Source organism: Trachurus trachurus, assembly GCF_905171665.1.
Source record: "Trachurus trachurus genome assembly, chromosome: 9".
In the NCBI taxonomy this organism is placed as follows: domain Eukaryota; kingdom Metazoa; phylum Chordata; class Actinopteri; order Carangiformes; family Carangidae; genus Trachurus; species Trachurus trachurus.
Window position 1 is genome coordinate 6,192,759 of NC_139895.1, and position 25,356 is coordinate 6,218,114.

At 40.1% G+C, this 25,356-nt stretch overlaps 4 protein-coding genes and 3 pseudogenes across 7 annotated transcripts; all 7 read right to left on the minus strand.

Annotated features, from left to right (window-relative positions):
• Positions 1 to 780: 780 nt before the first annotated feature.
• On the minus strand, positions 781 to 2,180 carry LOC310991900 (natterin-3-like; the record flags this gene model as incomplete). The annotated part of the gene is made up of 3 exons (XM_083979831.1): positions 781 to 1,086; positions 1,189 to 2,054; positions 2,168 to 2,180. 3 exons carry the CDS (start codon positions 2,178 to 2,180, stop codon positions 781 to 783), a joined length of 1,185 nt encoding a protein of 394 aa, XP_083835957.1.
• Positions 2,181 to 2,737: 557 nt separating this feature from the next.
• Positions 2,738 to 6,192, minus strand: LOC310991901 (zinc-binding protein A33-like; annotated as a pseudogene). The gene is made up of 3 exons: positions 6,141 to 6,192; positions 4,929 to 5,646; positions 2,738 to 2,833 (listed from the first exon to the last, which is right to left on the minus strand). The product of its transcript is annotated as a zinc-binding protein A33-like (transcript).
• Positions 6,193 to 7,305: 1,113 nt separating this feature from the next.
• LOC310991730 (nuclear factor 7, brain-like) lies at positions 7,306 to 12,190 on the minus strand. Its single transcript, XM_083979617.1, has 2 exons — positions 11,633 to 12,190; positions 7,306 to 8,629 (listed from the first exon to the last, which is right to left on the minus strand). The coding sequence occupies exons 1-2, from the start codon at positions 12,065 to 12,067 to the stop codon at positions 7,577 to 7,579; spliced, it is 1,488 nt and encodes a 495-aa protein (XP_083835743.1). The 5' UTR covers positions 12,068 to 12,190; the 3' UTR covers positions 7,306 to 7,576.
• A 369-nt stretch (positions 12,191 to 12,559) lies between these two features.
• On the minus strand, positions 12,560 to 14,065 carry LOC310991902 (nuclear factor 7, brain-like; annotated as a pseudogene). Its single transcript has one exon. The product of its transcript is annotated as a nuclear factor 7, brain-like (transcript).
• A 951-nt stretch (positions 14,066 to 15,016) lies between these two features.
• LOC310991903 (uncharacterized protein) lies at positions 15,017 to 19,502 on the minus strand (the record flags this gene model as incomplete). Its single annotated transcript, XM_083979832.1, is given in 3 exon segments — positions 15,017 to 16,479; positions 17,990 to 18,162; positions 18,164 to 19,502. Coding segments are annotated over 3 exon segments (2,868 nt in total). The 5' UTR covers positions 19,396 to 19,502.
• A 1,296-nt stretch (positions 19,503 to 20,798) lies between these two features.
• Positions 20,799 to 24,675, minus strand: LOC310991731 (nuclear factor 7, brain-like). The gene is made up of 2 exons (XM_083979618.1): positions 23,145 to 24,675; positions 20,799 to 20,897 (listed from the first exon to the last, which is right to left on the minus strand). Exon 1 carries the CDS (start codon positions 24,606 to 24,608, stop codon positions 23,184 to 23,186), a length of 1,425 nt encoding a protein of 474 aa, XP_083835744.1. The 5' UTR covers positions 24,609 to 24,675; the 3' UTR covers positions 20,799 to 20,897; positions 23,145 to 23,183.
• On the minus strand, positions 20,929 to 22,370 carry LOC310991732 (nuclear factor 7, brain-like; annotated as a pseudogene). Its single transcript has one exon. The product of its transcript is annotated as a nuclear factor 7, brain-like (transcript).
• Positions 24,676 to 25,356: the final 681 nt, after the last annotated feature.

Sequence of the window (25,356 nt, forward strand, 5' to 3'; positions counted from 1 at the left end):
TGAGGAAATGCAGCTTAATGAAATGCATGCCAATAAAGAAAAATTTACACAAATTAAGAAAACCTCTCATGTGCTGCAAATATGCTCAACACAACAGAGTGCTTCCAGCCAAAGTGCTTCCAGGGAGACATGAAGAAGTGATGAACCCAGTTAAGATGCACTTGTTCTATAATGCTTTGTGACTTTTAAAGTTAAAATTATCGAAATACATCAAACAAAAGTGTGCCGAGCTCCTGGGGCAACCATACTTAATTACGTAATAGTAGACGCTAGACAGGAAACAAGGAGAGTTTATTTATTTTCTCAGCGATAATACAGTAGAAAAAATCTTTACCTTTATAAACCTTTACATGGCAAAAAAGAAAAAAAAAACATTCACATTTTAAAAGATACAAGCATATTTCAAAACTGGTCCAATGTTATCAGAAACTTTGATGTAGTTTATTTCATAATTCTGGAGCATGAAAATGGAATCCAATTAGAAGGCAAACAATATGGGCTCACATTAGGGTCAAAAAGTACAGCTCTTTTTTCATAGTGTTTTTGTGTAACATCAACATTTTTTTTTATTTTTTCACAGTTTCTTTTTGTACAAATCTTTTTTTAACGGATCACATTTCATCACCATTCTTAGAAATAACATGTGCAATCTTGAATTTCTCACACAGGTTAACGGTATTTAAGGTCAAAGGTAAGGTATTTAAAACTATAAACATTAAGTTCATAATCTTTTTTGGCACAGTTGTCACGACTTCAAAAACACATCCTGACACCTTGATTTCAGGGGCAAGGGCTGGCATATGCTACAGGTGTACAGCGATCCGCTACAGCACCAATTTCTCCAATAAGAACGCCATGGTACGTCCCAGTTACGGTGGTCTTTTGGGTCACTCCATTGTAATAGATGCGGGTAAGTAAGGCTGTAAACGGGATGTCAGCCCTGTACCTGTGTCCCACCATGCGAGCTTTGCAGTAGTGGTTGGGTGGAACAGAGACCGTCACAGAAACAGAGTGTGTGATTTCTTTTGTTGTGACTTTCCCATGTGAAAACCCAAATTCAAGTTCAGCACCTAACTCAATTCCAGCCTTGGTGACAGAGGGGAAAGGGGTCTTTATGGTCGCACCCAGAGAGATAGAAAAACCAATTTCCCAACTGTGCTGTACCGAGCTTGTCTTTGAAAGACTGACTTGTTTTTCAGCTTCCCTGCATCCATGGTTGGTGATGGAAGAGATTCCCATGGTCTCTGGGGGATACTGGAAGATATTACTGGCTGGAATATTATACTTGAAGTCAGATATGTGCTCACTCCTCACACCTCTGTTCATGGTCAGGACTTCATACCCCCGCCTGTACCAATACGACCAGCCTCTCCAGGGAAGGAAGAAGGCCTTGCTTGCTGGTTGTACCTTCCCAAGACCATACCTGTTCTTCCCTACATAAATGCCCCCCCAAGGACAAGTCGCGATAGAATTTGCAGGCATTCGACCAAAGGAACTATGTTTCCACTCAAGAAACTCAAAGTTATCTTTATTCGTCAGGATCTCAAATGGAGAGCCGCGGTACTCTCTTTTTTTGTAGGGATAATAGCAGTAAGAACCAAAATTAGGGTTGTAGAAGCCAGCCTCACACTTGTATTTGCAAACATAGTCATAACGACCCGTATAATGATTGTATATTGATACAGCACCTTGAGGAATATGACCTCGCACGGTTGACCACTCCATTTTAGTGCCTACAAAGTTAGGAGGCTGAGGTTGACTGTTCCTGCTCGCAAGCACCAGCGGTGAAAGCGGAATAGCTTCTTCTGGTAGCATGGAGTCATTAGCACTGAGCTCAAGAATCCTTTCGCCCAGCTCTGGGTCCAGCTCTGGGTCCAGGTCTGGGTCCAGTTCTGGGTCCAGCTCTGGGTCCATGTTGGCATCCAGCTCTGGGTCCAGGTCTGGGTCCATGTTGGCATCCAGGTCTGTATCCAGGTTTGCATCCAGGTCTGGTTCCAGCTCTGGGTCCAGGTTTGGATTCAGGTTTGCATCCAGGTCTGGGACCAGGTATGGGCCTGCTTAAAAGGATGATGGAGGTGAGACAATGGAAAGTGGACTGGATATGTTTTATGACTTGATGTAATCTCAGAATGTCTGCTAGCAGCTACTACTAACTACTAGTTCTAACATTTGATTACCATGTTCACCATCTTAGTGTAGCATGTTAGCTAACATGCATAGTGTAGGTGTAGCAAAAGTTAGCTAAATACATTAATCAAATACATGATATAAGTAAAAAGTAAAAGAAAAAAAATATATTACACTGCCATTGCTAATGCTTGTTCACATGTAAAATTGCTGTTGACGAATATCATTAACTTTCTAGGTAATCAGTCCTGAAACAAAGAACATTACTGGTGATGTGATAGTGACACTTTAAAGTTAGAACAACTGAAAACTGAAACACCAGTCTGAGTTCAAAATATTAAACCAAATGTAAACAGTCAGTCTACTGGCTCTGGCGACATCTTGCAATATTTTTCACCCAATCTTGATCAGGTCTGGTTTTATCTTTTCTTTTATGGCTTTCGGGTTTTAGCTTCAATATCATTTAAATGTGTTTGTTATTTCTCAAAATTTGCTCTTTTATTCTTTTTTCTGTTGCCTCTGTAGCAGCTTGGGATGACAAATGCAAAATGTCCATAAACAACTAAAAGTTATTGGCTGGTGGTGATTTATCAATAAGATGAATTAATGATCAGAATTTACCATTTCCCTCATCTGTGCTGTTCACACTGTCCAGTAGACAGGCCAATGACAGAGCCAGCAGGACTGACAGCAACAACTGTTTCACCTGGAAAATCACATGAAACAAACAAACAAACAGTTATTCCCTGACCAAATGCTGTTTTCCTCAAGCTGGTGGTAGGCTACATATATGTCTGTTTTGTTTTCTTTCTGGTATTTATATAATTTTTATATATAATATATATAATTTTATCTTTTTTCATTTCTTTTATGTAGTCTATTCGCTATTGCTAAACTTTCAAAGTATTATTAACTTCTTAGTAAGTGTTATTTGACTTATCTAAAATAACAAAGAGTCAAATGTTAAAGATTACTGTTAAATATTAGCTTTTTTAATTTAATGTATTGTGGTAATAGGTTGGTTGAAATGATTCTATTCTCAAAAAAAAAGAACCAACCATAAATATAATCTATTTCTATTTCAATTTCAAAGCATATAATTATAATAATTGCACTACCACTGGTTTATACTTTGATTGCATTCTGTAAACCTTTTAAATAAAAAGAAACTCACTCACCATCTTAGCTTCAGCTTCAGCCCCACATTGTCCAGCTACAGTTTGCTCCATATATATACGGCTGTGGTTGGTAAATGGTTTCACTTTGAGTCAGAAATTAACCATTAATCCCTATATTTCTGTTAGGTCACGTTTTTGAACCCTTTGTTATCTGTTTGTCAGTCTGCCAACAAGATACAAAACACAGATATGGGTCAGTGGGTCCAAACATAGAGGAAAAGGATAAGTGGAAAGGAATAAAGAATTGGTAAAGTCATATAAATCACAACAATCAATGCTCCATGTGACTAAATCAAGTTTTATTGAGAATATTCAAATGATGAGTGAATGAAGATTCATTCAAGTAAAACCTTCATCAACTGCGCGTCATCGGGAAGAAACCAGATGATCGTAAGAAATTAAGAAACGTGAATCTTTCTTTTATACATAAAGTCTAAAGTCAACATTTTTCTGACTTCCCAGATATATTTCTATTTCTAATTTGTGTTTTTTATACTGACCATGATACAACTGAACTGAACGCTGCCCCTTAGACTCTCAGACATTTGGAGAGACAAAACATGATCATAAATGATAAAATCTATATGTAAACAAATCTCTACTTCCTTAAGAGCGAGAAATAGCCCTTTATAAACTACAGGAAGATGAGACAAAGGCTGGACTGTTCACCTACTGTAATAAAAAAATACTATACAGCACTTTGCCCCTATAAAATAAACTCACATGTCGCTTGTATTGATAACACTTTCAATAAAACTTAATGAATGATCACATACCACATAAAGGTTCCCAGCAGTTTTCCTATATTCATGTTAAGCTACCACCGGGAGCTAATGCTAAACTGCAAAAAGTAAAGTTGTAAAGTTTTACAAATAGTAAATAGATGCACAAGAATATTTAGGTTAGTGTGTTAACATGATAAGATGTTAACCAGCTGGAAATACAGAAATGCAGCAGAGGCTGATGGGAAATGTAATTAGTATTTCAGGTATTTGATCATCAGTAAGAAGAGACATTTCAGTCTGGACCAAAGAGGTGAAGCTGATTTTTCATGTATTAAAGGTCATCAGCCAGATAAAGGTCAGGGATCAAATACAAACCAACAAATTATTCTAAGACAACAGGATGATATGATTTAATAGGATCACACAAGTGTTGGTATCAATCAGTCAATCATTTAGATGCTATTTGTTCTTTCAGTCATGAATCTCGTCAATTTATATCAAGGACTTACTCAAAACTGAAACTGAATCAAAGATAAAGATGATAAAATAATAAAATAGCCTACTAAACCAGACAGGCTGTAATAAAAAGGGATCACCAGTAAACTAGAAGGCAAAAACTGGTCATAAAAACTCATAACAAAACAACAAGACAGTAGGAAACAATTTAGAAATTGAACACAAAATGACTAACGGCTCTGCCACTCGTCTTTTTGCCACTCAGTGGACGTTCCACAGCGACTTACGAGTACCGTGACGTCATGTGCATACCCTCTATTGCTTTAAAGTTCCTATATTTTTATGGATGGCATGAATCATGTGTTTGCTCTCCATTTGTTTCAGTCTGAGTACTAATATTTGCCAGCCTCACCATTATCAAGATGTTGAGAGAAAAACTAACGTTCCCTGAACATGACAGACTGGCCTCAGTATGACACATTTTGATATCAGAGGTTTTAGCATCACTCGACTTTCCAATATTGAAAAATGGGAAGAGTTTCTCAGTGAAAGTGTCTCTGTGAGTGCAGATGTGAGTCATGTCTTCAGGGTCGTAGAAGGACACCTGCCCCCTGTCATAGTCCAGCTGGACTCTGACTCTTCTTCACTGTCACAGTCTCACCAACAACATCGACGTATTTTCCATCACCATGCCATAAACACCCAGATTCCATGTTTCGATGAAGCTGTTCGTTCTCCCTTCCTGTCAACTGACTCTTTAACCAAATCCACATTCCAGCGTGGATGATCTCCCACCTCCACCTCCCAGCTGTGTTTCCCTGAGCTGAAGCCCTCAGAGCCCAGAACAATGGCATACTGAGTGTGTCTTTCTGGATTGTCAGGAAGCTGCTGCTCTGTATCTCCCTGTCTCACACTGGTCAGATCATCAGACAGATAGAGCCATCCTCTTGCAGTGTTTGGGTCCAGGATGACAGGAGTGAAGTGGACCTTGTCCCTGATCTTCTCCCAGACTCTGAAGGACAGGTTGCCCAGGTGTTTGGCCTCATCTATCAGAGCTCCTGAGAGCAGCTGTGGATCTGACAGTGAGCACTGGGCTCTGGCTCTGGTCTGAGTGGCTTTATAACTGCTGAGGAACGCCACCTTGTGTTTCTGCAGCTCTTCTTCAACAGCACAGATACTGTCTGACAGAGAGGAGATCTGCTCCTCAATCATCTTCATCTCTCTGCTCATAGTCTTCCCCTTCTGCTCCTCTTCCTCCCTCAGAGCTGCCAGTCTGGACTCCTCTTCCTCTCTCAGGAGCTGGTGGAGCTTGTTGAACTCTGCTCTGATCTTCCTCTCTGTGGACAACAGCTGCTTCTTGGAGTGTTCAATCATTTCATTGTATGTTTTCTCCACTTGTTTGTATTTATTCTTCTTGTCATGCAGAGACTCAGAATCAGCCAGTTCCTTCAGTGCAAAGTCTATGAGTGCAAAATCCTTTGAAGATTTCCTTTTACAAATGGGACAGTTTTTGTTGTGGCAACTCAGGAAACTATCCAAGAGACCAGCTTTCTCAGCCATTTCATTCACAACTACAGCAAAACTCACTCAAGTTACTTAGTCCTTAACTTTCCTTTTACAGTCCTTAAACGTGTGTTTCCAGTAGAGATCTCACCCTGTAATGGCGTCTGAGCTCTGACCGAGATGATCACTCTGTACACTGTCATGTTGTGTTGTCACCAGCAGGTGGAGCTATGAGCACATCAACTGGCGTTGAACAATTTAATTGATTCACAACTTAATTTCCTTGTTTATCAGTTGTTTTCGAGACAAAACCAGTGACACCTCGTGTTTAATCTTTAATTCATGAACACAGATGATTTTAAAGAAGACAAACAAGGAGGTTTGTGGTAGTTTAGGTGTAAACATTGTAACAACCTGACTGACGCTGAACTATTTTGACATGGTTTTTATTTTTCTGTCACTGTAGCAGGAAACATGTTCAGCTTGTTTATCTGCAGCAATTTTTTACTTTATTATATTTGAATATAACATGAAGAAAAACACAAGGCAGGAGATTCACAACAATGAAGCAGAAACAGAGAAGATTCAACATGTCTAACACTTTATGGAAGTTTACATTTCATTGTGAACATTGCAAATAAAAGGAAATCAGAGGGTAATATTAAAGTAGGACTATAGATCATCTGTTTCCAGAATAGAAAACAGCAGATCCCAAATTCATGAAATAATCAAAGTATCAATCAAGGGATCAAACGGTTACACAAAATGAACTTGTGTTTTAACCAGAGTATTTGCTCATCATGAAAAAAAACACAACATGAAGACAAAATGCAAGGAGGCCAACGATTGTGGATGAAAAAGAAACAATAATGATAAAGAATAATTACTGAATGACATTTAATGGAAATTTACTTTGCATTGTGAACATTGTAAATAAAATAATTTTAAAAAGTTGTAGGCTACTATATGCCATCTGTTCCATACTGTAAAACAACACATCAGACATTCAGGAAATAATTAAGTATTTATCAAAGGATCAAAATACTAACACTAAATTAACTTTAATCAGGACATTTGATCATAACAGAAATAATAATGACAGAGGATTGGGAAAGAAAAAAATGTGTAGATTAAACATATGATTATACCACATACAACGTTGTTTAACTCAAAACAAGATGCTGATGACCAGGATAATGAACAACTTTGATTTGTCAAGTTTTTCTCCTGATGAAGTGAAACAGTTTCATAATTTTGTTTTCACATTTTCTTAGATATTGATTTTAAAAAGATGATGTAGAAACAAGTTTGGGCATAGTCTTCATGGAAACACCAAATAAAGATGAAAAAAAAACACAAAGTCTTGAAAAATATTTGATGAAAGAAAAAAGTCAAACAACTTCAGTTTCTTACAGGCAGTACAGTGATGATGATCAGTCTGATGAGATATTAAATTATCAATTGTGATTTAAAGACTAAACGACAGGTGAGCGGGTGTAGAAGCAGGTTGGCTGTAAAGTGTGACGATGAGTTTAGAGTTTAATTAACCTCAAACCATCATGAGAGAAAAACTAACGTCCCTGAACATCACAGACTGATCTCAGTGGGACAGATTTTGATATCACAGGTTTTAGCATCACCAGCTTCTCCAATATAAAGATATGGGAAGAGTTTCTCAGTGAAAGTGTCTCTGTGAGTGCAGATGTGAGTCATGTCTTCAGGGGCGTAGAAGGACACCTCCCCCCCGTCATAGTCCAGCTGGACTCTGATCCTCTGGAGACTCTTCTTCACTGTCACAGTCTTACCAACAACATCAACGTACTTTCCATCTCCATGCCATAAAGACCAGACTCCATGTTTTGGTGTAGCAAGTCGTTTTCCCTTCCTGTTCACTGACTCTTTAACCAAACCCACATTCCAGCGAGGATGATCTCCCACTTCCACCTCCCAGCTGTGTTTCCCTGAGCTGAAGCCCTCAGAGCTGTGAACGATGGCATACTGAGTGTTTCTCTCTGGATTGTTAGGAAGCTGCTGCTTTGTGTCTCCATCTCTCGCACTGGTCAGATCATCAGACAGATAGAGCCATCCTCTTGCAGTGTTGGGGTCCAGGATGACAGGAGTGAAGTGGACCTTCTCCTTGATCTTCTCCCAGACTCTGAAGGACAGGTTGCCCAGGTGTTTGGCCTCATCTATCAGAGCTCCTGAGAGCAGCTGTGGATCTGACAGTGAGCACTGGGCTCTGGCTCTGGTCTGAGTGGCTTTATAGCTGCTGAGGAACGCCACCTTGTGTTTCTGCAGCTCTTCTTCAACAGCACAGATACTGTCTGACAGAGAGGAGATCTGCTCCTCAATCATCTTCATCTCTCTGCTCATAGTCTTCCCCTTCTGCTCCTCTTCCTCCCTCAGAGCTGCCAGTCTGGACTCCTCTTCCTCTTTCAGGAGCTGGTGGAGCTTGTTGAACTCTGCTCTGATCTGCCTCTCTGTGGACGACAGCTGCTTCTTGCAGTGTTGAACCATTTCATCGTATGTTTTCACCACTTGTTTGTATTTGTCCTTCTTGTCCTGCAGAGACTTTAAGTCAGATTTCAGCTGCTCCTTCAGGTCACTGACTGCTTCTTCTACAGGAACTACCTTGTGACTCTGGTGGAGAGAAGCCTCACAGACGGAACAAAAAGCTCTTTCTTCATCCTCACAGAACAATTTAGTTTCGTCTTCATGTTTACTACAAACCACCATTGGTTTTTCATGTTGCTTTTCAGCCTCTGATCCAGATTTCTGTCTCCCAGCAAAGGAATCAGCCAGATCCTTCAGTGCAAAGTCTACAGGTGGATTATTCTTTGAAGATTTACTTTTACAAATGGGACAGGTTTTGTTTTTAGCTTGTTCACAGAATTGCTGCAGGCAGCTTGAACAGAATCTGTGGTTGCAGCTCAGAGACACAGGATCTCTGAAAGTCTCTGAACACACGTGGCAACTCAGGTAACTTTCCAACAGAGCAGCTTTCTCAGCCATTTCATTCACAACTACAGCAAAACTCACCGAGTTACTGAGTCCTTAACTTTCCTCTTACAGTCCTTAAACGTGTAGAGATCGCACCCTGTAATGGCATCTGAGCTCTGACCGACAGTATCAAATTTAATGATCATCACACTGTCATGCTGTGTTGTCACCAGCAGGTGGAGCTATGAGCATGTCAACTGGAGTTGAACATTTTACTGGATTCACAACTTCATTTCCTTTATCAGTTGTTTTCAAGACCAAACCAGTGACACCTCATGTTTAATCTTTAAGGAGACAAACAAGAAGGTCTGTGGTAGTTTAGATGTGAAAATTGTTACAGTCTGACTGACACTGAACCAGTTTCGAAAAGATTTTCATGTTTCTGTCACTGTAGCAGGAAACATGTTCACCTCATTTATCTGCAGCAGTTTTTACTTTATTGTTTCTTTATATTTGAATATAACATGAACAAAAACACAAGGCAGGAGATTCACATGGATGAAGCAAAGACAGAGAAGATTCAAACATATCTGACAGTTTATGGAAATTTACATTTCATTATGAACATTGCAAATGAAATAAAATCAGAGAGTAATAGTCATAATATTACAATAAGACTATAGACTATCTGTTCCCAGAGAAGAACTCAACAGATCCCAAATTCATGAAATAATCAAAGTATTAATCAAGGAATAAAATCCTTAAACAAAATGAACTCGTGTTTTAACCAGAGTATTTGCTCATCACAAAGAAAACACAACATGAAGACAAAATACAAGGAGGACAAAGATTCTTATGGATGAGACAGAAACAATAATGATAAACAATAATTATTGAATGTGTGTAACAGTTAATGGAAATTTAGTTTTTATTGTGAACATTGTAAAACATTAAAAAGTTGTACTATATGACATCCAGACTGTAAAACAACTGATCAGACATTCATGAAATAATCAAATTATTTATCAAAGGATCAAAATGCTAAAACTAAATTAACTTTAAGGATATTTGATCATAACAGAAATAATAATGATAAAAAAAATCTGTACATGAAATATAAAACTATTATTAAACCACATACAATGACATTGACCTCAAAACAAGATGCTGATAACCAGGATAATGAACAGCTTTGATTTGTTAAGTTTTTCTCCTGATGATGTGAAATAGTTTCATCATTTTGTTTTCACATTTTCTCAGATATTAATCTTGATTTTAAAAAAGTGACACAACCTACAAACTCAACCTGTTTTCTAAAAGCTGATAAAGAAACACAAAGTTATGACTAAATGATGTAGAAACAAGTTTGGGTATGAGTCTCCATGGAAACACCAAATAAAGATGAAAAAGAAAACACAAAGTCTTATTGAAAAATATTTGATGAAAGAAAAAAGTCAAACAATTTCAAGAACAGTGTTTCTTACAGGTAGGACAGAGATGATTATCAGTCTAATGAGATATTAATCAAATGTGTTTAAAGACTAAACGACAGGTGAGCAGTTGTAGAAGCAGGTTGGCTGTAAAGTGTGACGAGTTTAGAGTTGAATGAACCTCAAACCACCATGAGAGAAAAACTAACGTCCCTGAACATCACAGACTGATCTCAGCGGGAGAGATTTTGATATCAGAGGTTTTAGCATCACCAGACTGTCCAACACTGAAATATGGGAAGAGTTTCTCAGTGAAAGTGTCTCTGTGAGTGCAGATGTGAGTCATGTCTTCAGTGTCGTAGAAGGACACCTCCCCCCCGTCATAGTCCAGCTGGACTCTGATCCTCTGGAGACTCTTCTTCACTGTCACAGTCTCACCAACAACATCAAGGTATTTTCCATCACCATACCATAAAGACCAGATTCCATATTCTGGTGAAATGAATCGTTTTTCTTTCCTGTCAACTGACTCTTTAGCCAAACCCACATCCCAGTCAGGATGATCTCCCACCTCCACCTCCCAGCTGTGTTTCCCTGAGCTGAAGCCCTCAGAGCCCAGAACATTGGTATACTGAGTGTTTCTCTCTGGATTGTCAGGAAGCTGCTGCTCTGTGTCTCCATTTCTAACACAGGTCAGATCATCAGACAGATGGAGCCACCTGTTTGCAGTGTTTGGGTCCAGGATGACAGGAGTGAAGTGGACCTTCTCCTTGATCTTCTCCCAGACTCTGAAGGACAGGTTGCCCAGGTGTTTGGCCTCATCTATCAGAGCTCCTGAGAGCAGCTGTGGATCTGACAGTGAGCACTGGGCTCTGGCTCTGGTCTGAGTGGCTTTATAACTGCTGAGGAACGCCACCTTGTGTTTCTGCAGCTCTTCTTCAACAGCACAGATACTGTCTGACAGAGTGGAGATCTGCTCCTCAATCATCTTCATCTCTCTGCTCATAGTCTTCCTCTTCTGCTCCTCTTCCTCCCTCAGAGCTGCCAGTGTGGACTCCTCTTCCTCTTTCAGGAGCTGGTGGAGCTTGTTGAACTCTGCTCTGATCTTCCTCTCTGTGGACGACAGCTGCTTCTTGGAGTGTTCAACAATTTCATGGTAGGTTTTTTCCACTTCCTCGCATTTGTTCTTCTTGTCCTGCAGAGACTCTAAGTCAGATTTCAGCTGCTCCTTCAGGTCACTGACTGCTTCTTCTACAGGAACCACCTTGTGACTCTGGTGGAGAGAAAACTCACAGACAGGACACACAGCTTTCTGCTCATCCTCACAGAACCAATAAGGGACGTCTGGATGTTCATCACACACCACCTCCTCCTCTTTTTCCTTGTCGTCTTCCTCCTCTTCCTCTTCCTTCGGTTTTTCCTCCTCCTCTTCCTCCTCCTTCTGTTTTTCTTCCTCAGGTGAACCACTGTTCTGCTTCCCAACAAAGGAGTCGGCCAGTTCTTTGAGCGAATAGTTTATGGGTGGATAAGATGAAAAAGATTTCCTTTTACAAATGGGACAGTTTTTGTTCTTAGCTTGTTCCCAGAATTGTTGCAGGCAGCTTGAACAGAAGCTGTGGTTGCAGCTCAGAGACACAGGATCTCTGAAAGTCTCTGAACACACATGGCAACTCAGGAAACTTTCAACAAGAGCGATTTTCTCAGCCATTTCCTTTGATTTCCAGATGTATTGAAGTCAATAACAAGACTCACCAAAGTTCAGTCCCTTCGACTTTCTCTGTACAATCCACTGAGTCTGTTGTTCAGTAAAGATCCAAAGCTGTAATGTGACGTCTCGTCTCTGCTCAGCTGTTTTCAGTTTCATTTACTCTGTTATGGGTGGAGAAGAGGTTGAAAACGAAACTGTTATTAGTTTTTTTGTCCACTAGGTGGTGCTGAGAAACTGCACTAAAAATGATCAAATTAATTGTTTAAGTTATTTTTCAATGAACAAAAATAAATCGAAAACATTTGTTGCTTAGTACATTTTAGGAACTAAGGATGATTAACTGAATATTAAAACTTTAATATGATCAGTTGACAGTAACTAACAACATTTACTTAAAGCTTAGAGGTCAAGTTGCATTTCCATGTCATGAGACTTAATCTTTGTAGTTCACTACATTTAAAAGTGAATGAAATACATTTTATTACACTAAATTTAATGTGTGAGTATGATATGAAGTATAAGATTGATATCAGAGGTTTTAGCATCACCAGCTTCTCCAATATAAAGATATGGGAAGAGTTTCTCAGTGAAAGTTTCTCTATGAGTGCAGATGTGAGTCATGTCTTCAGGGTCGTAGAAGGACACCTCCCCCCCGTCATAGTCCAGCTGGACTCTGATCCTCTGGAGACTCTTCTTCACTGTCAGTCTCACCAACAACATCAACGTATTTTCCATCACCATGCCATAAAGACCAGACTCCATGTTTTGGTGTAGCAAGTCGTTTTCCCTTCCTGTTCACTGACTCTTTAACCAAACCCACATTCCAGCGAGGATGATCTCCCACTTCCACCTCCCAGCTGTGTTTCCCTGAGCTGAAGCCCTCAGAGCCGTGAACGATGGCATACTGAGTGTTTCTCTCTGGATTGTTAGGAAGCTGCTGCTTTGTGTCTCCATCTCTCGCACTAGTCAGATCATCAGACAAATAGAGCCATCCTCTTGCAGTGTTGGGGTCCAGGATGACAGGAGTGAAGTGGACCTTCTCCTTGATCTTCTCCCAGACTCTGAAGGACAGGTTGCCCAGGTGTTTGGCCTCATCTATCAGAGCTCCTGAGAGCAGCTGTGGATCTGACAGTGAGCACTGGGCTCTGGCTCCGGTCTGAGTGGCTTTATAACTGCTGAGGAACGCCATCTTGTGTTTCTGCAGCTCTTCATCAACAGCACAGATACTGTCTAACAGAGAGGAGATCTGCTCCTCAATCATCTTCATCTCTCTGCTCATAGTCTTCCTCTTCTGCTCCTCTTCCTCCCTCAGAGCTGCCAGTCTGGACTCCTCTTCCTCTCTCAGGAGCTGGTGGAGCTTGTTGAACTCTGCTCTGATCTGATTCTCTGTGGACAACAGCTGCTTCTTGGAGTGTTCAATCATTTCATTGTATGTTTTCACCACTTGTTTGTATTTGTCCTTCTTGTCCTGCAGAGATTTTAAGTCAGATTTCAGCTGCTCCTTCAGGTCACTGACTGCTTCTTCTGCAGGAACCACCTTGTGACTCTGGTGGAGAGAAGCCTCACAGACAGGACAAAAAGCTCTTTCTTCATCCTTACAGAACAATTTAGTTTCGTCTCCATGTTTACTACAAACCACCATTGGTTTTTCATGTTGCTTTTCAGCCTCTGATTCAGATTTCTGTCTCCCAGCAAAGGAATCAGCCAGATCCTTCAGTGCAAAGTCTACAGGTGGATTATTCTTTGAAGATTTACTTTTACAAATGGGACAGGTTTTGTTTTTAGCTTGTTCACAGAATTGTTTCAGGCAGCTTGAACAGAAGCTGTGGTTGCAACTCAGAGACACAGGATCTCTGAAAGTCTCTGAACACACGTGGCAACTCAGGTAACTTTCAAAAAGAGCAGCTTTCTCAGCCATTTCATTCACAACTACAGCAAAACTCACCGAGTTACTGAGTCCTTAACTTTCCTCTTACAGTCCTTAAACATGTAGAGATCGCACCCTGTAATGGCATCTGAGCTCTGACCGACAGTATCAAATTTAATGATCATCATACTGTCATGTTGTGTTGTCACCAGCAGGTGGAGCTATGAGCATGTCAACTGGAGTTGAACATTTTACTGGATTCACAACTTAATTTCCTTTATCAGTTGTTTTCAAGACCAAACAATGACACCTCATGTTTAATCTTTAAGGAGACAAACAAGAAGGTCTGTGGTAGTTTAGATGTGAAAATTGTTACAGTCTGACTGACACTGAACCAGTTTCGAAAAGATTTTCATGTTTCTGTCACTGTAGCAGGAAACATGTTCACCTCATTTATCTGCAGCAGTTTTTACTTTATTGTTTCTTTATATTTGAATATAACATGAACAAAAACACAAGGCAGGAGATTCACATGGATGAAGCAAAAACAGAGAAGATTCAACATATGTGACAGTTTATGGACATGTACATTTCATTGTGAACATTGCAAATAAAAGAAAATCAGAGGGTAATAGTCATAATATTAAAATAAGACTATAGACCATCTGTTTCCAGAGTAGAAAACAACAAGTATTAATCAAAGGATCAAATCCTTAAACAAAATGAACACATGTTTTAACCAGAGTATTTGCTCACCAGAAAGAAATCACATCATGAAGACAAAATACAAGGAGGACAAAGATTCTTATGGATGAGACAGAAACAATAATGATAAACAATAATGTGTGTAACAGTTAATGGAAGTTTACTTTTCATTGTGAGCAATGTAAATAAAAAAAATAAAGTACTATATTACACCATCTGTTTCCAGAATGTAAAACAACAGATCAGAAATTCATGAAATAATCAAAGTATTCATCAAAGGATCAAAATACTGAAACTAAATTAACTTTAACCATATTTGATCATGACAGAAATAATAATGATCAGCATAATGAGAGAAAAACTAACGTTCCTGAACATCACAGACTTATCTCAGAGTGGCGGATTTTGATATCAGTGGTTTTCGCATCACCAGATTTCCAAATATGAAAATATGGGAGGAGTTTCTCAGTGAAAGTGTCTCTGTGAGTGCAGATGTGAGTCATGTCTTCAGGGTCGTAGAAGGACACCTCCCCCCTGTCATAGTCCAGCTGGACTCTGATCCTCTGGAGACTCTTCTTCACTGTCACAGTCTTACCATCAACATCAAGGTATTTGCCATCATCATGCCATAAACACCAGACTCCATATTCAGGTGAAGCGTATCGTTCTCCCTTCCTGTCAACTGACTCTTTAACCAAACCCACATCCCAAGCAGGATGATCTCCCACCTCCACCTCCCAGCTGTGTTTCCCTGAGCTGAAGCCCTCGTAGCCCAGAACGATGGCATAATTAGTGTTTCTCTCTGGATTGTCAGGAAGCTGCTTTGTGTCTCCCTGTCTCACACTGGTCAGATCATCAGACAGATGGAGGCAGGGATGTGCAGTGTTTGGGTCCAGGATGACAGGAGTGAAGTGGACCTTCTCCTTGATCTTCTCCCAGACTCTGAAGGACAGGTTGCCCAGGTGTTTGGCCTCATCTATCAGAGCTCCTGAGAGCAGCTGTGGATCTGACAGTGAGCACTGGGCTCTGGCTCCGGTCTGAGTGGCTTTATAACTGCTGAGGAACGCCACCTTGTGTTTCTGCAGCTCTTCTTCAACAGCACAGATACTGTCTGACAGAGAGGAGATCTGCTCCTCAATCATCTTCATCTCTCTGCTCATAGTCTTCCCCTTCTGCTCCTCTTCCTCCCTCAGAGCTACCAGTGTGGACTCCTCTTCCTCTCTCAGGAGCTGGTGGAGCTTGTTGAACTCTGCTCTGATCTGCCTCTCTGTGGACAACATTTGCTTTGTGGAGTGCTGAATCATTTCATTGTAAGTTTTCTCCACTCCCTCATATTTGTTCTTCTTGTCCTGCAGAGACTTTAAGTCAGATTTCAGCTGCTCCTTCAGGTCACTGACTGCTTCTTCTACAGGAACCACCTTGTGACTCTGGTGGAGAGAAAACTCACAGACAGAACAAAAAGCTCGATCTTCATCCTTACAGAAGAGTTTAGTTTCGTCTCCATGTTTACTACAAACCACCATTGGTTTTTCATGTTGTTTTTCAGCCTCTGATCCAGATTTCTGTCTCCCAGCAAAGGAATCAGCCAGATCCTTCAGTGCAAAGTCTACACCTGGATTATCATTTGAAGATTTCCTTTTACAAATGGGACAGTTTTTGTTTTTAGCTTGTTCCCAGAATTGTTGCAGGCAGCTTGAACAGAACTTGTGGTTGCAGCTCAGAGACACAGGATCTCTGAAAGTCTCTGAACACACGTGGCAACTCAGGTAACTTTCAAAGAGAGCAGCTTTCTCAGCCATTTCATTCACAACTACAGCAAAACTCACCGAGTTACTGAGTCCTTAACTTTCCTCTAACAGTCCTTAAACGTGTGTTTACCGGAGAGATTTCACCCTGTAATGGCGTCTGAGCTCTGACCGAGAATGTCAAATTTACTTTCGTTTTCATTCAACTGAATTAATGATTATCACTGTGTCATCCTGTATTTTCACCAGCAGGTGGAGCTATGAGCACGTCAACTGGAGTTGAAATTTTTACTTGATTCACAACTTAATTTCCTTGTTTATCAGTTGTTTTCAAGACCAAACCAGTGACACCTCATGTTTAATCCTCAATTCAAGAACACAGATGATTTTAAAGGAGACAAACAAGGAGGTTTGTGGTAGTTTAGATGTCAACATTGTAAAAGCCTGACTGACACTAAACCAGTTTGACAAGGTTTTTATTTTTCTTTCACTGTAGCAGGAAATATGCTCAGCTTATTTATCTGTAGCAGTTTTTACTTTGTTTCATTAAATTTGAATATAACATGAACAAAAACACAAGGCAGGAGATTCACATGGATGAAGCAAAGACAGAGAAGATTCAAACATATCTGACAGTTTATGGAAATTTACATTTCATTATGAACATTGCAAATGAAATAAAATCAGAGAGTAATAGTCATAATATTAAAATAAGACTATAGACCATCTGTTCCCAGAGAAGAACTCAACAGATCCCAAATTCATGAAATAATCAAAGTATTAATCAAGGAATAAAATCCTTAAACAAAATGAACTCGTGTTTTAACCAGAGTATTTGCTCATCACAAAGAAAACACAACATGAAGACAAAATACAAGGAGGACAAAGATTCTTATGGATGAGACAGAAACAATAATGATAAACAATAATTACTGAATGTGTGTAACAGTAAATGGAAATTTAGTTTTTATTGTGAACATTGTAAAACATTAAAAAGTTGTACTATATGACATCCAGACTGTAAAACAACTGATCAGACATTAATGAAATAATCAAATTATTTATCAAAGGATCAAAATGCTAAAACTAAATTAACTTTAAGGATATTTGATCATAACAGAAATAATAATGATAAAAAAAATCTGTATATGAAACATAAAACTATTATTAAACCACATACAATGACATTGACCTCAAAACAAGATGCTGATAACCAGGATAATGAACAGCTTTGATTCGTTAAGTTTTTCTCCTGATGATGTGAAACAGTTTCATCATTTTGTTTTCACATTTTCTCAGATATTAATCTTGATTTTAAAAAGTGACACAACCTACAAACTCAACCTGTTTTCTAAAAGCTGATATGAGTCTCCATGGAAACACCAAATAAAGATGAAAAAGTAAACACAAAGTCTTATTGAAAAATATTTGATGATAGAAAAAAAGTCAAACAACTTCAAGAACAGTGTTTCTTACAGGTAGGACAGAGATGATGATCAGTCTAATGAGATATTAATCAAATGTGTTTTAAAGACTAAACAACAGGTTCATTAGAGTTTAATGAACCTCAAACCAGAAGAACTAACGTCCCTGAACATCACAGACTGATCTCAGTGGGACACACTTTGATATCAGAGGTTTTAGCGTCACCAGCTTCTCCAACACTGACATATGGGAAGAGTTTCTCAGTGAAAGTGTCTCTGTGAGTGTAGATGTGAGTCATGTCTTCAGCGTTGTAGAAGGACACCTCCCCCCTGTCATAGTCCAGCTGGACTCTGACTCTTCTTCACTGTCACAGTCTTACCAACAACATCAGTGTATTTTCCATCACGGTGCCATAAACACCAGACTCCATCTTTTGGTGTAGCAAGTCGTTTTCCCTTCCTGTCAGCTGTCTCTTTAACTAAACCCACAATCCAGTGAGGATGATCTCCCACCTCCACCTCCCAGCTGTGTTTCCCTGAGCTGAAGCCCTCAGAGCCGTGAACGATGGAATACTTAGTGTTTCTCTCTGGATTGTCAGGAAGCTGCTGCTTTGTGCCTCCATCTCTCGCACTGGTCAGATCATCAGACAGATAGAGCCAGGGATGTGCAGTGTTTGGGTCCAGGATGACAGGAGTGAAGTGGACCTTCTCCTTGATCTTCTCCCAGACTCTGAAGGACAGGTTGCCCAGGTGTTTGGCCTCATCTATCAGAGCTCCTGAGAGCAGCTGTGGATCTGACAGTGAGCACTGGGCTCTGGCTCTGGTCTGAGTGGCTTTATAACTGCTGAGGAACGCCACCTTGTGTTTCTGCAGCTCTTCATCAACAGCACAGATACTGTCTGACAGAGAGGAGATCTGCTCCTCAATCATCTTCATCTCTTTGCTCATAGTCTTCCTCTTCTGCTCCTCTTCCTCCCTCAGAGCTGCCAGTCTGGACTCCTCTTCCTCTTTCAGGAGCTGGTGGAGCTTGTTGAACTCTGCTCTGATCTTCCTCTCTGTGGACGACAGCTGCTTCTTGGAGTGTTCAATCATTTCATTGTAAGTTTTCTCCACTTGTTTGTGTTTGTTTTTCTTGTCCTGCAGAGACTTTAAGTCAGATTTCAGCTGCTCCTTCAGGTCACTGACTGCTTCTTCTACAGGAACCACCTTGTGACTCTGGTGGAGAGAAAACTCACAGACAGAACAAAAAGCTCGATCTTCGTCCTTACAGAAGAGTTTAGTTTCGTCTCCATGTTTACTACAAACCACCATTGGTTTTTCATGTTGCTTTTCAGCCTCTGATCCAGATTTCTGTCTCCCAGCAAAGGAATCAGCCAGATCCTTAAGTGCAAAGTCTATAAGTGGATGATCATTTGAAGATTTCCTTTTACAAATGGGACAGTTTTTGTTTTTAGCTTGTTCCCAGAATTGTTGCAGGCAGCTTGAACAGAACTTGTGGTTGCAGCTCAGAGACACAGGATCTCTGAAAGTCTCTGAACACACGTGGCAACTCAGGAAACTTTCAAAGAGAGCAGCTTTCTCAGCCATTTCATTCACAACTACAGCAAAACTCACCGAGTTACTGAGTCCTTAACTTTCCTCTTACAGTCCTTAAACGTGTGTTTACCGGAGAGATTTCACCCTGTAATGGCGTCTCAGCTCTGACCGAGAATGTCAAATTTACTTTCGTTTTCATTCAACTGAGTTAATGATTATCACACTGTCATGTTGTGTTGTCACCAGCAGGTGGAGCTACGAGCACGTCAACTGGAGTTGAAATTTTTACTTGATTCACAACTTAATTTCCTTGTTTATCAGTTGTTTTCAAGACCAAACCAGTGACACCTCATGTTTAATCCTCAATTCAAGAACACAGATGATTTTAAAGGAGACAAACAAGGAGGTTTGTGGTAGTTTAGATGTCAACATTGTAAAAACCTGACTGACACTAAACCAGTTTGACAAGGTTTTTATTTTTCTGTCACTGTAGCAGGAAATATGCTCAGCTTATTTATCTGTAGCAGTTTTTACTTTGTTTCATTAAATTTGAATATAACATGCAAAACACAAGGCAGGAGATTCACATGGATGAAGCAAAGACAGAGAAGATTCAAACATATCTGACAGTTTATGGAAATTTACATTTCATTATGAACATTGCAAATGAAATAAAATCAGAGAGTAATAGTCATAATATTAAAATAAGACTATAGACTATCTGTTCCTAGAGAAGAACTCAACAGATCCCAAATTCATGAAATAATCAAAGTATTAATCAAGGAATAAAATCCTTAAACAAAATGAACTCGTGTTTTAACCAGAGTATTTGCTCATCACAAAGAAAACACAACATGAAGACAAAATACAAGGAGGAAAAAAATTCTTATGGATGAGACAGAAACAATAATGATAAACAATAATTATTGAATGTGTGTAACAGTTAATGGAAATTTAGTTTTTATTGTGAACATTGTAAAACATTAAAAAGTTGTACTATATGACATCCAGACTGTAAAACAACTGATCAGACATTCATGAAATAATCAAATTATTTATCAAAGGATCAAAATGCTAAAACTAAATTAACTTTAAGGATATTTGATCATAACAGAAATAATAATGATAAAAAAAAAATCTGTACATGAAACATAAAACTATTATTAAACCACATACAATGACATTGACCTCAAAACAAGATGCTGATAACCAGGATAATGAACAGCTTTGATTTGTTTTTGAAGTTTTTCTCCTGATGATGTGAAACAGTTTCATCATTTTGTTTTCACATTTTCTCAGATATTAATCTTGAATTTAAAAAGTGACACAACCTGTTTTCTAAAAGCTGATATGAGTCTCCATGGAAACACCAAATAAAGATGAAAAAGTAAACACAAAGTCTTATTGAAAAATATTTGATGATAGAAAAAAAGTCAAACAACTTCAAGAACAGTGTTTCTTACAGGTAGTACAGAGATGATGATCAGTCTAATGAGATATTAATCAAATGTGTTTTAAAGACTAAACGACAGGTTCATTAGAGTTTAATGAACCTCAAACCAGAAGAACTAACGTCCCTGAACATCACAGACTGATCTCAGTGGGACACATTTTGATATCAGAGGTTTTAGCGTCACCAGATTTTCCAATACTGACATATGGGAAGAGTTTCTCAGTGAAAGTGTCTCTGTGAGTGCAGATGTGAGTCATGTCTTCAGGATCGTAGAAGGACACCTCCCCCCCGTCATAGTCCAGCTGGACTCTGATCCTCTGGAGACTCTTCTTCACTGTCACAGTCTCACCAGCACCATTGGTGTATTTTCCATTTTTATACGATAAACACCAGATTCCATGTTTTGGTGAAGCTGCACACTCTCCCTTCCTGTCAACTGACTCTTTAACCAAACCCACATTCCAGCGAGGATGATCTCCCACCTCCACCTCCCAGCTGTGTTTCCCTGAGCTGAAGCCCTCAGAGCCCAGAATGATGGCATACTTAGTGCATCTCTCTGGATTGTCAGGAAGCTGCTGATGTGTGTCTCCAAGTCTCACACTGGTCAGATCATCAGACAGATAGAGCCATCCTCTTGCAGTGTTTGGGTCCAGGATGACAGGAGTGAAGTGGACCTTCTCCTTGATCTTCTCCCAGACTCTGAAGGACAGGTTGCCCAGGTGTTTGGCCTCATCTATCAGAGCTCCTGAGAGCAGCTGTGGATCTGACAGTGAGCACTGGGCTCTGGCTCTGGTCTGAGTGGCTTTATAACTGCTGAGGAACGCCACCTTGTGTTTCTGCAGCTCTTCTTCAACAGCACAAATACTGTCTGACAGAGAGGAGATCTGCTCTTCAATCACCTTCATCTCTCTGCTCATAGTCTTCCTCTTCTGCTCCTCTTCCTCCCTCAGAGCTGCCAGTCTGGACTCCTCTTCCTCTTTCAGGAGCTGGTGGAGCTTGTTGAACTCTGCTCTGATCTGCCTCTATGTGGACAACATCTGCTTTGTAGAGTGCTGAATCATTTCATTATACATTTCCTCCACTTGTTTGTATTTGTTCTTCTTGTCCTGCAGAGACTTTAAGTCAGATCTCAGCTGCTCCTTCAGGTCACTGACTGCTTCTTCTACAGGAACCACCTTGTGACTCTGGTGGAGAGAAAACTCACAGACAGAACAAAAAGCTCGATCTTCGTCCTTACAGAACAATTTAGTTTCGTCTCCATGTTTGCTACAAACCACCATTGGTTTTTCATGTTGCTTTTCAGCCTCTGATCCAGATTTCTGTCTCTCAGCAAAGGAATCAGCCAGATCCTTCAGTGCAAAGTCTATAAGTGGATGATCATTTGAAGATTTCCTTTTACAAATGGGACAGTTTTTGTTTTTAGCTTGTTCCCAGAATTGCTGCAGGCAGCTTGAACAGAATCTGTGGTTGCAGCTCAGAGACACAGGATCTCTGAAAGTCTCTGAACACATGTGGCAACTCAGGTAACTTTCAAAGAAAGCAGCTTTCTCAGCCATTTCCTTCACAACTACAGGAAAACTCACAGAGTTACTGAGTCCTTAACTTTCCTTTTACAGTCCTTAAACGTGTGTTTTCCAGTAGAGACCTCACCCTGTAATGGCGTCTGAGCTCTGACCGAGAATGTCAAATTTACTTTCGTTTTCATTCAACTGAGTTAATGATTATCACCTGTCATGTTGTGTTGTCACCAGCAGGTGTTGCTATGAGCACGTCAACTGGAGTTGAAAATTTTACTTGATTCACAACTTCATTTCCTAAATCAGTTGTTTTCAAGACCAAACCAGTGACACCTCATGTTTAATCTTTAATTCATCAACACAGATGATTTTAAATAACACAAATAAGAGGTTTGTTGTAGTTTAGTTGTGAACATTATAACAGCCTGACTCACACTGAACCAGTTTGACAAGGTTTTTATTGTTCTGTCACTGTAGAAGGAAATGTTCAGCTTATTTATCTGCAGCAGTTTTTACTTTATTGTTTCATTATATTTGAATATAACATGAAGAAAAACACAAGGCAGGAGATTCAAATGGTTGTTATATTAATCACTCTGGGAAACACCAAATAAAGATGAAAAAGAAAACACAAAGTCTTATTGAAAAATATTTGATGAAAGAAAAAAGTCAAACAACTCCAAGAACAGTGTTTCTTACAGGCAGGACAGAGATGATGATCAGTCTAATGAGATATTTATCAAATGTGTTTTAAAGACTAAACGACAGGTGAGCAGGTGTAGAAGCAGGTTGGCTGTGAAGTGTGACGATGAGTTGAGAGTTTAATGAACCTCAAACCATCACGAGAGAAAAACTAACGTCCCTGAACATCACAGACTGATCTCAGAGTGGCAGATTTTGATATCAGATGTTTTAGCATCACCAGACTTTAAAACACCAAAATATGGGAAGAGTTTCTCAGTGAAAGTGTCTCTGTGAGTGTAGATGTGAGTCATGTCTTCAGGGTCGTAGAAGGACACCTCCCCCCCGTCATAGTCCAGCTGGACTCTGATGCTCTGGAGACTCTTCTTCACTGTCACAGTCTGACTAACACCATTGGTGTATTTTCCATCACGGTGCCATAAACACCAGATTCCATATTCTGGTGAAGCAAATAGCTCTCCCTTCCTGTCAACTGACTCTTTAGCCAAACCCACAGACCAGTCAGGATGATCTCCCACCTCCACCTCCCAGCTGTGTTTCCCTGAGCTGAAGCCCTCAGAGCCGTGAACGATGGCATACTGAGTGTTTCTCTCTGGATTGTCAGGAAGCTGCTGCTCTGTCTCTCCACGTCTCACACTGGTCAGATCATCAGACAGATGGAGGATGCGATGTGCAGTGTTTGGGTCCAGGATGACAGGAGTGAAGTGGACCTTCTCCTTGATCTTCTCCCAGACTCTGAAGGACAGGTTGCCCAGGTGTTTGGCCTCATCTATCAGAGCTCCTGAGAGCAGCTGTGGATCTGACAGTGAGCACTGGGCTCTGGCTCCGGTCTGAGTGGCTTTATAACTGCTGAGGAACGCCACCTTGTGTTTCTGAAGCTCTTCTTCAACAGCACAGATACTGTCTGACAGAGAGGAGATCTGCTCCTCAATCATCTTCATCTCTCTGCTCATAGTCTTCCCCTTCTGCTCCTCTTCCTCCCTCAGAGCTGCCAGTCTGGACTCCTCTTCCTCTCTCAGGAGCTGGTGGAGCTTGTTGAACTCTGCTCTGATCTTCCTCTCTGTGGACAACAGCTGCTTCTTGGAGTGTTCAATCATTTCATTGTGTGTTTTCTCCACTTGTTTGTAGTTGTCCTTCTTGTCCTGCAGAGACTTTAAGTCAGATTTCAGCTGCTCCTTCAGGTCACCGACTGCTTCTTCTACAGGAACCACCTTGTGACTCTGGTGGAGAGAAAACTCACAGACAGGACAAAAAGCTCTTTCTTCATCCTTACAGAACAATCTAGGCTCTTCTTGATGTTTACTACAAACCACCATTGGTTTTTCATGTTGCTTTTCAGCCTCTGATCCAGATATCAGTCTCCCAGCAAAGGAATCAGCCAGTTCCTTCAGTGCAAAGTCTACAGGTGGATAATCCTTTGAAGATTTCCTTTTACAAATGGGACAGTTTTTGTTTTTAGCTTGTTCCCAGAATTGTTGCAGGCAGCTTGAACAGAATCTGTGGTTGCAGCTCAGAGACACAGGATCTCTGAAAGTCTCTGAACACACGTGGCAACTCAGGTAACTTTCAAAGAGAGCAGCTTTCTCAGCCATTTTATTCACAACTACAGGAAAACTCACCGAGTTACTGAGTCCTTAACTTTCCTCTTACAGTCCTTAAACGTGTGTTTACCGGAGAGATTTCACCCTGTAATGGCGTCTGAGCTCTGACCGAGAATGTCAAATTTACTTTCGTTTTCATTCAACTGAGTTAATGATTATCACTCTGTACATTGACATGTTGTGTTGTCACCAGCAGGTGGAGCTATGAGCACGTCAACTGGAGTTGAACATTTTACTTGTTCCAGTTCCTGAGTCCTTAACTTTCCTCTCACAGTCCTTAAACGTGTGTTTTCCAGTAGAGATCACCCTGTAATGGCGTCTCAGCTCTGACCGACAAAGGTCAAAGTTACATTTGTTATAATTCACCTGAGTTAATGATAAACCACCATCACCTGTCATATCACCTTACCAAGCTATCCTGTTGTGTTGTCATCAGCAGGTGGAGGTTAATCTTTAATTCATGATACAGTTTAAGTGTGTAAGTGTAAGAACCCACATCCTCAGCTCTGTTGCTCATCCCACAAATAGCCTATATGTTCCTTACAAATGTGGCGCAGTTTAAAGGGGAAATAAACAGGCTTTCAGTCGATTTTATATTTATTGTCAAGAAGCATTGATTCAACAAAGAAATCATTTCTGGAAACTAGAGTTGTAGAAGGCTACTCGAGTCTTGAGACGACATTTTCAAGGTCTTGGTCTTGTCTCGGTCAAGCTGGACTAAGATAATTAAAACTGCTTC

Coding starts and splice junctions, on each gene's coding strand:
- LOC310991731 (XM_083979618.1), bottom strand. CDS start 24,608: ATGGCTGAGAAAGCTGCTCTCTTTGAAAGTTACCTGAGTTGCCACGTG.
- LOC310991730 (XM_083979617.1), bottom strand. CDS start 12,067: ATGGCTGAGAAAATCGCTCTTGTTGAAAGTTTCCTGAGTTGCCATGTG. Junction 8,630..11,632: donor GTGAGTTTTCTCTCCACCAG/AGTCACAAGGTG, acceptor TCTCTCCACCAG/AGTCACAAGGTAGTTCCTGT.